The sequence below is a fragment of the Globicephala melas genome, chromosome 19 (assembly GCF_963455315.2).
Source record: "Globicephala melas chromosome 19, mGloMel1.2, whole genome shotgun sequence".
Classification (NCBI taxonomy): Eukaryota; Metazoa; Chordata; class Mammalia; order Artiodactyla; family Delphinidae; genus Globicephala; species Globicephala melas.
This window is the reverse complement of record NC_083332.1, coordinates 1544857-1560639: the sequence shown is the minus strand read 5'-3', so window position 1 is coordinate 1560639 and position 15783 is coordinate 1544857. Positions and strand designations below refer to the sequence as shown.

At 44.8% G+C, this 15783-nt stretch overlaps 1 protein-coding gene across 1 annotated transcript; it reads right to left on the bottom strand.

Moving 5' to 3' along the window:
* Positions 1 to 7143: 7143 nt before the first annotated feature.
* Positions 7144 to 15269, bottom strand: LOC138842459 (zinc finger protein 548-like). The gene is given in 3 exon segments (XM_070044402.1): positions 7144 to 10980; positions 12318 to 12444; positions 14924 to 15269. Coding segments are annotated over 3 exon segments (1416 nt in total). The 5' UTR covers positions 14939 to 15269; the 3' UTR covers positions 7144 to 9706.
* Positions 15270 to 15783: the final 514 nt, after the last annotated feature.

Here is a 15783-nt window from a genome sequence, read left to right as displayed (position 1 = left end):
GCTTTGCCATTATTGTTTGAGGGAAACAGCCCAGAGAGGCTACAGGGATCCATAAAACCTCTGGCTCTGCTGCTCTGCCAATAAACTGGCTACGGGGACTGGTCTGCAGGTCCCGAGTTCTGTACACTCTCTTTCCACCTGGCCAGTTACTCAGATATTCACAGAGGCCCCTTTGGAAGTGGTTTATCCACTCTACTTTGGGGCAGTCTCCACCAGTCCAGTCCCTATTAATCCAGTCACAATTTCTGTACACAATATGGTTCCCAGCCTGGGCCTTGTTAAAAGTTTTATGTCCATGGACATAAACCTACATGATTTTTCTTCCTCAGGACACAGAGCTCCTAGGTGGGTATCAGGAGAAAGCTATCTCTCAATAATACCATGGAACATCCACGAAGTTCATGGTACTGTCAAATACGCTATTGTTTGCAAACCAACTGCCCCAAGTGACTGCGGAGCCACAAATAATCTTCACAACCAGGGCAGGAGATCTTGGTGCAAGGGTCATTCAGACTTTCCTAGGAGGCCTCAAGCAGCAATGCAACTAGGCCAAATCTACACTTAGAGTTGTGCTTTGTCCTCCTGCTGTTTCCTTTGGAGCACACAAAGTTGAGAGCCCCAGAAGTCTGTACTTTTTATTCTGGCAGAGCCCAATTCTGTTCTCAACCCACAGCATACAGTAAACAGAAACCCAAGAGTAAAGGTGGCTTAAACAATAAGACCTAGGGGAGGGATGGAGTGGGAGTTTGGGGGTAGCAGATGTAAACTTTTATACAGAATAAATAAACAACAAAGTCCTACTGTATAGCACAGGGAACCATATTCAATATCCTATGATAGGGCTTCCCTGGTAGTACAGTGTTTAAGAATCTGCCTACCAATGCAGGGGACCCGTGTCCGAGCCCTGGTCCAGGAAGATCCCACAGGCTGCGGAGCAACTAAGCCTGTGCGCCACAACTACTGAACCTGTGCTCTAGAGCTCGCAAGCCACAACTACTGAGCCCATGTGCCACAAATACTGAAGCCCGCACGCCTAGAGCCTGTGCTCCGCAACAAGAGAAGCCACCACAGTGAGAAGCCCGTGCACCACAATGAAGAGTAGTCCCCGCTTGCCGCAACTAGAGAAAGCCCGCGCGCAGCAATGAAGACCCAACACAGACAAAAATAATTAAATTTATTTATTTGTTTATTTTAAATCCTGTGATAAACCATATGGAAAAAAATATACATATATCTGAATCCCTTTGCTGTATACCAGTAATAAACACAACACTGCAAATCAACTGTACTTCAATAAAAAAGAAAGAAACAAAGGAAAACACCCAATAATAACTTTATCGCAAAAACCAGCAAGGTGAGCAGTTCCTAGGGTGGGTAAAATTGAGGCTCGAAAAAATCTGTCAAGAATGTCATAAGACAATCAATAATGACCCTGAAACAAGCGAAACCTCTGTAAGCTGCCAGCCAACAGCTGATGGAGTCCTCTGTCCAAAGTGGGTGATGTCCACACCTGAACAAATCAAAGGGGTGGGCATGAGATCTCACCAAAGGGCTCAAATGGCTGGCGAATACTCCAGGAGAAGCAAGAGACTACAGCAATCTGTTCTCTCTGCTTTCTAAAAAAAATTGAGATATAATTAACGTATAACATTTATTAGTTTCAGATGTATAACATAATGATTCAGTATTGGTTTATATTGCAAAATGATCACCACAATAGGTCTACTTCACGTTTTCCTCATAGTTACATAAGTTTTTTTGTGTTGAGAACTTCTATGATTTACTCTTAGCAAGTTTTAAACACCCAATACAGTATTACTAACTATAGTGACCATACTCCCTGCCAGCTAATACCAGGAGAGTGGCTTCTATAATACACATGGGCAGTGACAGAACTCCATTGACGGCCCCAGGCAGGTCTGAAAGTGCAACAGAATTCACCAGTTTCCCACAAACCTGGCCCTTACCGTGAATCTCCCAGTGAGGATGTCTGGATGTACAAGATGCAGTTTCTGGGGGATATCTCCCTCACAGGGGCTAATCTCCAGAGCTTACATCTGTTATTATGTTAAAAAGCCAAGAGCACAGTGGCTGCACGTGTAACGTCTTTCTCCAGTGTGAGCTTCCTGGTGCTGAATGGAGACAGACTAGTGGCTGAAGACTGTGCAACATCTGCCGTACTCCTAATACCCTGCTGGGTGTGGAATAGTTCTGTAAGACCAAAAGTTTCTTGATGGTGGAATACACAGCACAATGATACTGGGATACATGAAAGACAGAACACTTTGTTACTTACAGCTCAGAATGAAAGACGTTAGACAGGCCAACAAAGAGGGCTGAGCCCAGGGACAGGATTAACAGAAAGCTGGAGCTGTGGTGGGCAGTTTATATTTGGCAAGAGTGATGGGATTAGCTAGGTTTCATGAGCTGTCTGTGGATTGGCTATTTTGAATAATTGTATGGGTTCCAGAACATAGGAGCTATCACTAAATGTCTGACACCTTGGTGTCTGGTAGTCCAGAGAATGAGAGCCTGATAAGGAAAGTGGTTGGGGTTGTGGGCTTCATCAGCTGTTCTAGAAGGGGAACGGACAGTTCTTCTCCTGCCAGGGCTTCAAAACTGAGTCAAACCACTTTCAAAAACTTAAAAAGTATATATCAAAATGCTGTGTTATTGACATACACAAACATATAGGAGAATGGAATAAAAGAGCACAGAAACAAACCTTCGCATACATACTCAGATGTTTTTAAAGGGTGCAGAGATCATTCAAAGAGAAATGAGTTTTTTCAGCAGGTGGTGTTGAAAAAACTAGATAACCATACATAAAAGAATGAAGTTGCACATGCACCTTACATGATATAGCTGTATCGGTGTAAAATGGTACAGCTACTATGGAAAACAGCCCCTTAGTTCCTCAAGAAATTTACATATTGAAATAATGATCCAACAATTTTCCATCTGGAAACATACCTAAAAAGGACAGAAACCAGGGCCTCAAAGAAATATTTGTGCAATCGTGCTTACAACAGCATTATACGCAATAGCCAAATAGTGAAAGCAACCCAAGAGCTCACTGATGAAGGGATACAGAAAAAGTAGCTTATACATAAAATGGAGTACTACTCACTCAAAAAAGACGGAAATTCTGACACATGCTAGGACGCAGATGAAACTTGAGGACATTGTCTTCAGTGAAATAAGCCAGCCACAAGAGGAGAAAACCTTTATGACTCTTATATAAGGTACCCAGAGTGGACAAATTCATAGATAGAAAGTAGAATAGTTGTTGTCAGGGGATAAGAGAGTGGGGATGAGGAGTTGTTGTCTAATGGGTTTACTTTCAGTTTTATGAGATGAAAATACTTCTGAATATTTGTCTGCACAAAAGGTGAATGTATGATTACCGATAAACTTACAGTTAAATATGGTTAAGACTGTAAATGTTATGTTACAAACATTGTATCACAATTTAAAAAAATTTTAAACACCTGCATAGCAGTACTTCCCAGCACTAAATCAGACCAGACTTTTCCCACATTCACTGCATTTATATGGCTTTTCTCCCATGTGAACGCTCTGATGAAAAATGAGCGTAAAGTGGTCTTTTAATGTGCTTCCCACACTGGCTGCACTCATAAGACATTGGCCTAGTGTGAGCTCTCTGGTGTTCAATGAGGCCAGATCTTCGTGTAAAGAACCCTCCACATCCAAGGTGCTCATATAGCCTGGTTTCAGTGTGGATTTTCTGGTGCTGAACCACATGGGATGGTCTGATTAAAGTCTTCCCACTTTCGCTGCAATGGTTTTTCTGGTGCTCAACAAGTATGTGTTCATGGCTAAAGGTTTTCCCACATTCACTGCACTTGTAATCATTCTATCCACTTTCAAAGGTCTCCCTGCCCTTCATGTCACTGTGTGTCTTCCCTCGTGTGAGGGGCCTGGTTCTGGAGAAGGCCTGAACTGGCCGGAAAGTCCTTCCCTCCCGTTCAGCACGTCAAGGTCCTTTCTGCCACGTGAAAGCTGCAGTTCTTCACCAATGAAGTCCTCCCTTCATCCCATCTGGGGAGTTTCTTCCTACTCGGCTCCTTTTGGTGCTGGGAAAGACTCACCACACGGGTACACCTCTTGCTCGCGCTGTGTCCCATCATACTCAACCAGGCGCAAAATGTCTTTCAAGAGTGGGCCACACATCACATTAAGAATGTGACTTCTGGGACTTCCCTGGGGGCACAGTGGTTAAGAACCCTCCTGCCAATGCAGAGGACATGGGTTTGAGCCCTGGTCTGGGAAGATCCCACATGCAGCGGAGCCACGAAGCCGATGCCACGACTGCTGAGCAGGCAGTCTAGAGCCCGTGAGCCACAACTACTGAGCCCTGATGCCACAACTAATGAAGCCCATGTGCCTAGAGACAGTGCTCCACAACGAGAAGCCACCACAATGAAAAGTAGCCCCTGAGTGCTGCAACTAGAGACAGCCTGTGCAGCAACGAATACCCAATGCAGCCAAAAATAAAAAGATAAATAAATTAATTTAAAAAAAGAAAAGAAAAGAATGAGACTTCTGGATAGATGGACCTGGCTTTGGAGTCTTGACCTGTGACTCTATAACTGCATCACCTTGCTCTGAAAGCACCTCCTCATCCTGGGCTCCATGTTGAAAACCTGAAAGGAGAGACATGCCAATAAACGTGGCCCCAGCAGAAATGTCTCAGACACACCCAGCAGTAAGTCCTTAAGATTGTTGAGATGCATGGGGCCAGAGCCTGTGTGAGGAAGGCCTGCTGTGCAGAGCTGAGCCTGGGAAGCTCATCTGATGGCAGAGCACAGATGATGGGTAAGAACACGAGGAAGGGTCTTCAACTTACCTTTCAACAAAGCCTGGCTACTGGTGACTGGTGAGCAATGAGTAGAAGGCTGTGTCCAGACCCAGAATGTCTGAATGCATCACAGCAGCTGGGCTACAAGGAGTATTTAAGGACACATGCACATATCCCAACACTTTAAGTGCAGGTCAATGTTGACAGCACTGCAAAGGGAGCAGTGGAAGGGAATGGGTGAGAACCAGGGCCAGAAGTGAAGAGTCACAGCATCAACAGCGGGCTTCCCTGATGGTGCAGTGGTTGAGAACCCGCCTGTCAATGCAGGGGACCTGGGTTTGATCCCTGGTCCAGGAAGATCCCACATGTCGCAGAGCAACTAAGCCCATGTGCCATAACTACTAAGCCTGTGCTCTGAGCCCGCATGCCACAACTACTGAAGCCTGCTTCTTGTTGCTTGAAGCCTGCACGCCTAGAGCCCATGCTCTGCAATGAGAAGCCACCACAATGAGAAGCCAGCGCACTGCAATGAAGAGTAGCCCCCACTCGCCGCCAACTAGAGAAAGCCCGCACGCAGTGGCGAAGACCCAACACAGCCAAAAATAAATAAATAAACTAAAATAAACTTATAAAACAAAACAAAACAAAAAACATCAACAAGAAAGTAAAGGTAGAAACTCTTGAAATCTGTCACTGGTACCACACACTGGTGGATATAGGACACAGGCCTGGTGTGATGGGAACCCAGCTCTGATACCTCACCATTTCCTCACCCCCACGCACGTGGGCCACGTTCATTTCAGCCTCCCTTGATGCTGCAGGAAAAACATCCACCCTGTCAGGCACCCAGGGCCCTCCTATTGCTCAAGGTGAGAAACCACCTGGGCCTGAGGATGCCAGTCAAAGAGGAAAGACAGGGAAAGGGAGTGGGCCCCGTCCCATGAGATCACACATTCTAAAATTATAAGGACATTAAAGGAAGGTCTTAAAGGAAACAAGCCAGTGGTCCCCTCAAGTAGTGACCAGGTCAGTATGTGAACATCCTGGCATAAGCAGGTCCCAGAGTCTGTCAGCAAAGGACAGTGGAAGGCCTGGGACACCAAGGTTCCATGCCTCTGGACAGAGTCACCCAACCAGGGACAGGGAAGGCTGGTGGGATCTTTCATACAAACATCAAGATTTCTGAGCCCTGTCTTATAAGACCTCAGAGCAGCAAGGATGGGACTGCTGGGAGAGAAGGAGTACAGTGCACAGAGCCCAGTGCTGGCACCAATGACACACATGCCAGGAAACCAAGAAAGGAAGCAGTGCCCATGGTCTCACTGTGGGAAGCTCAGAGGTTTCACTTGGCTTGATCTGACTCTGGTTTGGTAACAACCTCATATTAACAGCTTGAAACTGCCCAGGGTTGGAGCATTTATACCAGGGAAATTGGCAAATGCAATAATCAAGGGTTGGTGGAGTTTTTTTTCTTTTTACTAACTGTCTAGACTTAAAGTAATGGAAACTATGCTAATAATGAGGACTACACATGGTGAGTAATGTTGTGAATAGCAGAAACATTTATTCCACCCAGCAAAGTCACTGAAGAAAAGTCAAGTTCCAACACATTTATTGTCTTCTTATGTATTAAAAAGAAGACATACATCTGACAAATGAACACAAAAATGTTCAACATCATGAATCACTAGGGAAATGCAATCAGACCACAGTGAGATACATCTCCACACTTTTAAAACAGATAATATTAAAAATACAGACCATACCAACCTAGTTCTGGTAAGGAATACAGGGGAACTGGAATGCTCCCATACTGCCGATGGGAATGCAAATGGGTACAGCCACTCACTTTAGACTAAGAATCCCTATGTTCATATAAAGAATTTTATGTACACGTTCACAGTAAGCTTATCTGTGATAGCCAAACTGGAAACAAACCACAAAACCTCATCCTTTAACAGAGAGATGGATAAACAGTCAAATGTTGGCATATTTAAACAGTACATTTTTCAGATATTTAAAAAATGATCTCTTCATGTAGACAAATTAGATGATTCTCAATATAATTATTCATCGTTAAAGAAGAAAACAAATACAAAAGTAAACATTAAGATCACAGTGATGGGGGCTTCCCTGGTGGCGCAGTGGTTGAGAGTCCGCCTGCCGATGCAGGGGACACGGGTTCATGCCCCGGTCCAGGAAGATCCCACATGCCGTGGAGCAGCTGGGCCCGTGAGCCATGGCTGCTGAGCCTGTGCGTCCGGAGCCTGTGCTCCGCAACGGGAGAGGCCACAACAGTGAGAGGCCCGCGTACTGCAAAAAAAAAAAAAAAAAAAATCACAGTGATATTAAAAGTCTAGAAAACACTACCTAATTGAATGGGAAAAAAGTAAATCAAAGGACTTCCCTGGCAGTCCAGGGATTGGAAATCTGTGCTTTCACTGCCACAGCCAAGGTATAATCCCTGGTTGGGGAACTAAGATCACACAAGCTGTGCAGCATAGCTGGGGGAAAAAAAAAAAGTAAATCAATACTAGCTACCTGAGAGTCCTGGGAGAGATGTCAGAAGCTGATATGGGAATGATGGATGTTTGTTATTATGATGATGATTCCATGGCTTTAGAAGTATTAAAATTTACCAAGCTGTACATTTTAGGTATGTTCATTTCAATGCATACAAACTATACAGCTCAATTAAATTGTAATAGGAATTGGTTTCACATAAAAATCTGAACTTCTTTTCTGAATCTCTTTTCAGTAAAACTGTGGCAACCACAGCTCAATTCCATCACCTCTCCTACTCTCATGAGGGGATTCTGTCACAGCAGCAATGAAGACTTGCAAGCAATAAAACGTGTTTCCACTTAAGTTATCCAGGAACTCTGCCTGGGTCCTAAAATTCACATGCCTGAACTACATGATTTCCACTCTCATTCCCCATTGTCTTCACTGTGCAGCAGTGGACTTCAGAGAAAAAATTTGCAGATGCTATAGGAATCCTAAAACCTTTACGTTATTCAGTCTGACACAGACTGGGGGTTCAGGGGGAGAGAAATAGCTCTGTAGCTCCTGAGAATTTCTGCAAAAACCTTATCCTAAACAGCCAGTCATGGGAACATTCGTGGATGCAGCTTTAGAAAAGGCTCATCCCTTCTTGTTGCTAGTCTCTCACATCCTATTAATTCCCAGTGTTTCTGTACCAAATATGGTTCCCTCCTGATATCTGTAATCTAACAGTCATGAACACCAGCCTACCACATTGCGGACATCATAGCACACGTGGACATTATGGCACATGGCTCTTTTCCAGCTGGACCTAGAGAAATTCTTCTCTTGAACAGTACTGAGGTCATGATGTGACATTCCATGTGAAAAAAGAGAACTTATGCAGCTCCAAAAAACACTGGTGGTTCATACAACTGTCCTCATCTCAGGGTGACCTCGGGACCCACCAAAAATTCTAACATCCAGGTCACAACATTAGTCCCACAGAGCCCTGCAGTCTACCCCAGGAAACCTTCAACAACAATTCAAATTAGTGAAAACTATTCTCCACCATGATACTATCCCCAGTGAGGTATACAAACTTTGGAACACCCACAAAACCTGCTCCTCTTCATCCTGAGAGTCCAATTTGCTTCTCAACATCAGTCTAACAGTGGACAAAGCCCAAGATGAAAGGTGGCTTAAATAATAGTTTTTATTATGGCATAGAGCAGAAAAACTGAGGCAGATAATTCCCAAACAGGGTGACTTGGACCTAAATAAAATCCACCATTAACATGGTATTAGACAATACCACCAAAGAAGGCAAACCACTGTGAGCCACCAGGAGAAAATGGACTGGATCTCCATGATCAAAGCTGCTTTGGTCCTGTCATAGGCAGTTGACAGGAACTAAGAGAACGACAAAACCCAAGTGCTCAGGGTATCCATGCTTTTCTACAAGGGATAGGAGAGCACAAAAGCCAACCTACCCTGATCACACTGAGGTGACTGATTCCAGTATTGGGATCTGCCACTTATTAGAGATAAGAAACTCACAGTGACATTAAATATGGCAAGGGCCCTGCACAGGTCAGAAGTAGAGCATAGCTCCTTAAAAGCTTCCTATGAACCTGGAACTTACAGGCAATCTGCACACTAGGGCTGTTCAGATGTATGGCATTCAACTTCCAGATGATGAGTCCCTCACAGAGCCTACTTAGTATGATGTATTAACTAAGGAGACAGCTCATTCGCTGCTCTCCTCATCTCATTTGAAGGTCTTTCTCCAGTAGGAAATTTCTGGTGATGAATGAGGTTAGACCTTCAGTTGAAAGCTTTCTTACATTCACTGTGCTCACAGGATCCATCTGGGCTGTTAAGTTTCTGGTGCTCAGTCAGAGCAGACTCTGACAGAAAAATTTTCCACATTTGCTGTACCGGCGATGCCTTTCTGTAGCATGAGCTTTTCAGTGTTGAGTAAGCTGGGAGTTTTGGCTGAAGAATCCTTCACATACAGTGCACTCATATGGTTTTTCTCCAGTGTGAACTCTGGTGCTTAATGACAGTGGAGTATTGACTAAAATGTTTCCCATATTCAATGCACTTATAAGGCCTTTCCCCAGTGTAAACTCTCTTGTGTAAAACGAGAGCAGTTTGGCTAAATCACTTCCCACACTCACTGCCCTCAGAAGTCTTTGTGCCAGTGTGAATTCTCTGGTGTACAATAAGGTTGGAGATTTGGCTAAAGAACTTCCCCTTTCACTGCGCTCATAAGGCCTTTCTCCAATATGAATTCACTGGTGCCAAACAAGTGTGAGTGTGTCACTATTTAAAAGTTTTCCCAGGGGCTTCAACTAAAGACGCCTCAATTAAAGATCCTGCATGCCGCAAAAAAGATCAAAGATCCAGGGTGCTGCAACTAAGACCCAGCACAGCTAAATCAATCAACCAAACAATAAATATTTTTTTAAAAAAAGTTTTCCCACATTCACTACACTTATAAGGCTATTTTCCACTGTGGACTCTCTGGTGCTTAACAAGTGAGTCTTTGCGGCTAAAGGCTTTTCCACATTCACTGCACTCATAAGGCCTTTCTCCAGTGTGGACTCTCCAGTGCCGAACAAGACTGTCTTTATAAATGAAGGTTTTTCCACATTCACTGCATTCATAAGGTCTTTCTCCAGTGTGGACTCTCTGGTGACGACAAAGGTTTACTTTAGAAATAAAGGCTTTCCCACATTCACAGCACTTATAAAGCAGTTCTCCAACATGGAGTCTCTGGTGCTCAACAAATGACTTTTTGTGTCTGAAGGCTTTCCCACATTCACTGCACTTATAAGGCCATTCTCCAGTGTGGACTCTCTGGTGAACAAGTGACTTTTTGTGTCTGAAGGCTTTTCCACATTCACTGCACTTATAAGGCCATTCTCCAGTGTGGACTCTCTGGTGCTTAACAAGTGAATTTTTGTGTTTGTAGGCTTTCCCACATTCGCTGCACTTATAAGGCCATTCTCTGGTGTGGACTCTCTGGTGCTGAACAAGCGAGCTTTTCCAGCTGAAGGCTTTCCCACACTCACAGCACTCATAAGGCCTTTCTCTAGTGTGGATTCTCTGGTGCTTAACAAGTATCCCTTTAAAGCTGAAGGTTTTCCCACATTCACTGCATTCGTAAGGCCTCTTTCCAGTGTGGACACTCGGGTGATGAGCCAGTTTGTGTTTGCAGCTGAAGGCTTTCTCACATAGATAGTATTTATAGAGGCTATGTCCATTGTGAAAGGCCTCTGCACACTTGGCTTCCTTTTGTGGAGTGACCTGTGGCTGGAGAAGGCTAGAGCTACCAGGGAAATCCTTCCCAGCCTCCTGGCATGTGAAAGAGTTCTTGGCTGCATGGACTATGTGGCTCCTCATAAAGGTCTTACCCATGTCTCTTCTAAAGAGTTTCCCTCCACTGTGCTGGTGAAATTTCACACCTGACACACACAGTTTCTGGCCAGGAATTGTTCCCAGGTCTTCAGCTACACACAAACTACTGTCTAAGGCCAGGCAGCACCTCTCCCAGGGATAGGACTTCCGGATGGACAGGTCTGTCTTTGAAGTATTTATTTGTGGCACTTCTATAGAAACATTCTGCTCAGAAGTTATCTCCTTGTGCTCTGCTCCATGCCAACAACCTGAAAGCACAGACATATGGATGAACTTCATGTAGATTTTGGAAGAAGGAGGCGGCCCCATCACAAATATGTGTGTGATGTACCAAGAAATAAATCAATGGGACTATTTTCTGGACAAGGGAGCTGGCAGCATGTTAAGGAAAGGGCCTCTGTGCAGCACTGTGCCTCTCCATGTCACAGAACAGGGAGGACTAACCAGGCAAAAGACACAAGGGTGGTGGGAGCTCACAGAGGAGCCACGGGTCCACAACTCACTCTTCCGGAAACAGTTTTGACAGGCCTTGGTTGCTGGTGACATTTGTGTGCTGTGTGGAAAGCTGTATCTTGGACCAGGAAAATCCGACTGTCACTGAGTAGCTGGTATAAAAGGAGTATTTTATAAATAGGTGCAGACCTCATGACACATTAAGTGTAGGCCAATATTGGAGAGCACAGCAGAGTGAGGATGGAGAGGTCCAATAAGGAGTGGAAGACAGAGAGGTGAGGGGTAATCCTGGGTTGAAAGGGTAGAAATGAAAGAAGGAGCAAAGTATCATGAATGGGTAGGAAAGATAGATATGAGAAAAACAGTCACTGTCCTTGGCACCAAAACAGTGTTCAGCACAGGACATGTGCCTGATATGATCTGAACCCAGCCATGGTATTACTTCCTCCCCCTGATGCCAATCACCAGGGCCAGGCCCACTTTGAGCCCCCCTAGCTGGGGTTGGAGTCATGTCCACTCTGTCACGTACCCAGGGTTCTCCTCCCAGCTCCAGTTGGAGAACAACATGGAACCTAGAAGATGCAACTTCTGAGGGAAAGATAGCACAGGTGAGTGGTCAGTACTGGCCAGGGGAACAACCAATCCCCCCAAAAAAAACCTAAGGAAAGAAAAATAATGTCACAAAAATACTCGTTGAGGAGGGTATCATAGAAACAGCCTAGTGGACCCCACAAATAGTGACCATGTTGGTTCACAACAATGCCTGGTACACTCAGCACCCAGGAAATGTCACCTAAAAGAGGACAGAAGCTGGAGCACAGAGATGGCATGAGCCTATAGAGTCAACGTACCTGGGAGTGGCTGAGAATTATGGAACCCACTGAATAAGTTCCAAGTTTTTGAAGCAGAAAATCTTCACTGAACAAACCTCAGAGCAGGTGGTATTGGGGCTCCTTGTGAAAGGAGGCAATCTACACACTCACCCAGCCTTGGCACTTACAGCACAGATGACAAGGAAGCATTAATAGAGATGTGCCCACTGTCTAGCTGTGAAAAGAGCAGACTTCCCCTTGGAAAAAGAAAGAAAGGCAGGGAGCAGCTCAGGATTCTGGGATAGGTGTGAGGGTCTTACCCAATGATGCAACAAGTACAAAGGTCTCCAGCAACACATCATGGTACAGGAGTCTCTGGGCCTCATCAAGAAGCTTCCATTCCTCCTGGGAAAAGTACACAGCCACGTCCTCAAAGGTCACAGGGCCCTGTGATGATGGGACAGATTTGTACATAAGCAGCCTCTCTCCCCAGGACACCATAAGTACTTTTAACCCCAACCTGTACTCACTCTGGGTTCACCATCCACCCCAGCTCTGTGACTTAGAGGGCAGTGGGGCCCAATAACTCTTCATGCTTCCTTGATCAGTATGTACAACCCTGAGCAACAACAGGCAGGTGGACAGAGAGATACCATGTAATCTGTGAGCCTGGTATGCAGGGCCCTTTCCCTTTCCTCCAAGACAACAGCCTGAGTGTACCCACTATCATGTCTCCCAGACACAAGCAAACTTAGCCCCATCCTTCTCTCTTATACTCCTAGTACTAGGGCCTGGGGCAATTACTTCATACACCTTCCCCACATGCATATTACTCAGTGGACCTCCTCATACATCTGATACCCATCACCACCACCCGGCCCACAAAATTGGCATGTCTCCTGCCTCCTCACATACCCTTCTGCACATGGCATCAGAAAGTGCCTGCCAAAGCAACAGGATCCCACTGTACCCCAACTATCCACTGCCGGTTCCCCAGCCCTCTTCTGAAGGCTTTTCCACTAGGCCTCATTCATGACTTCTACCTCAGTCACAACATGCAGATCTAAATACGCCTGGTCATGTTCATTTCCATATAGCACATTATGTCTCTTCACCAGTTACAATCTTTGCCCATATAACACCCATTCAAAATCCACACCTACTTGACACACCTTAGGTAAACTCATCTGACGTTGTGACAAACTCCCCAAGTTCTACCACAAAATCCTGGTGAGTGCATAGGAAAAGAAATAAGAACAAGCCTGACTTTGCTATTACTTCACCTCCATTTCTGCCTTACCTCTGCATCAATTTCATGGCCAATCTCCCATAAAAACCTGGGCCACCTGCTGCACTTTCCCTACCCCCTACCTTCCCGCTGATGATCACTCCTCTTGTCTGTCTTTGTGACAGCCTGCCTCTCTTCCCTTGTTGCCTAATGGCATCCTGAAGCCTTCCCCAGCACTCTAGCACTGCATGTTCAGCTGTCCACTTTTCTCCTATATTTGGGAGTCACTGGAACATCTGAGACTCAACATGGCTGAAACCCAGTTCACCTGGTGTTTTCACTGCCATGGGCAAGGGTATGATTACTGGTCACAGAACTAAGATCCCTGCAAGCCGCATGGTACAGCCAAAAAAAGAGGGAGAGAGAGGGAGCAACAAGAAGGAAATGGCACCAGAAAATTAATTTGTGATAAAGAGGTTGTGGCTAGAATCAGAGTAGTTTGAGATAACTGGACATCATTGATAACTCTTTAAACTTAAGACAAAGGAAACAATCTACAGGACCTGACCTTTACTGCACCCTCATTATATAAACATGGGTTCTTGGGTTCTAAACATCCTGATAGGGATTCCCAGCATTATAACTTTTTAACCTTACCATGATTCATTATATCCCCCTCCAAAAAAGGATTTTAACAAGATGTCTTAATCATTTTCTCTTCCAATACCACCAGAGAACAATGATGTACCAGTAGAATAAATACTATTAGAAGAGTAAAATCACTGAAAAAGCAAAAACCCTCTAAGTGCCTGTATACTGTAAAACTGTTAAGTTTACCTAATGCACAATGAGTGTGTATGAAAATACAACTATGGGATAGATTAAGACTAAGTATAATCATCTCATTCAAAGAACTAAGTTAAAATTAGTAACTTGAAGCTAAAAAAGATCAAAAACTGGAAATGTTCATTTAAATATAATAGTAACTTTAATATACACGCTAGACAAGTGCATTCTTTATATATCCCAGAACACATAGCAGATATGACTGCAGTACGAAGTTTATAAATACGAAAGTAGACCAAACAAAAAAGCAAACCAAAAACCATAAACAAAGAAAAGCCTTTAAGAAGAGGATCTATAAAAACATTTTAATCATATAGTAATATCTATAAAATACTTCATAGAAAGAAAAATGAATGGATACTCACGAAAAACATAGGTAAAATAACACCATATTGTGCAAATGAAGAAAAACACAGAATTCTTACATGATTCAATTCATAAAAAATTTTAAAACAAGCGTGCAAAACTAGAATCATCAAATATTTCCCACATGGTTGGCAAAACTATCAAGAAAAGAAAGAAAATGCTTACTTGAAACATCAGCCAGTACGTTCATTTTGGGGGGATGCGGATAATTGTTTTGGAAGAACCCCGCAGCCGGCTTCTGGGGGTCCTATTTATATCGCATTTTTTGACCTGAGTGGTGAACGGATATTAGTTTTAGAGCTTACTGAACTGCACATTGAAGTTCTCTGCAATTTTCTTTTTCCACGCAGGTCATATTTGAAAATCCGGAAAACCAAGGTTTTGGGGAATAAAAATAACTATAGAACACTGGTAAGAGAACACAGATAAAATAAAACACTGCTGAATGAGAAGAGTTGGGTGAGGCCCGGATGACGCAGCATTTACCTGAATCCGACACATCTGGGCTGTCGCCGTCGCTAGAGTTTGTGGGCGAAGGTGGGGCCCGAGCACGGACGCCCCTCCCGGACCCGGGAGAGAGTCAGGCCAAAGAGCAACCACGCCGAGCCTCAGACTAAGCTCAGAGCAGCGGGCACAGTTCCTTCCTGACTCCCTGACCTCGGGCCGGCCCCGCGTTGCTAACCTTTGAACACATCCGAGTTTACAAAATGACGACCACGGCAGACGCCGGAAAAGCCGCCCAGACGCAGTCCACTAGCTCGGAAGTGCCTCTTTACCGAGCCTTTATTGGTCCAGGGGCGCCGAAGAACGGGCGCAGAGCCTTCAGGGTAATGTAGTTCACAGGCCTCCAGGACCTGGCAAGGGGCGGTTCTCCCCTCCTCCAGGAAAGGTGCCGCCTCTCCGCCAGGGTTGCTGGGAGTGAGGCTCTGAGGAAGGGGGCGAGGTTTCACGCTTCTTAAAAGGGACGCACCAGATTTTCATGTAGTCTTTGATGATCACAGAGAGGTACACGGACATAATATATGAGTTGTTCCCCAAACCTACAAAACCAAATGGGCAGATGATACCAGGTTGTCACTCAGACACAAAGTGCATCCATCCATAGCTGGGGTCTAATTAACGCTGTATTATTGCTCTTCCAATGGATGCAGGCTAAAGCTGTAGACTCAATTTATGAGTTTCACTGTGTTAGGTCAGGATCCAGACAGGGCCATGGTGGACAACACAAAGGAGGAATGTGGGGCGGCCAGAAGCAGGGGGACAATTTGTTGCTTCTCTGGCTCCCTCAGAAAAGAGTAGAGCCAGTGACGTTGTCCACTCATGGACACCACTTCTAAACATGCATC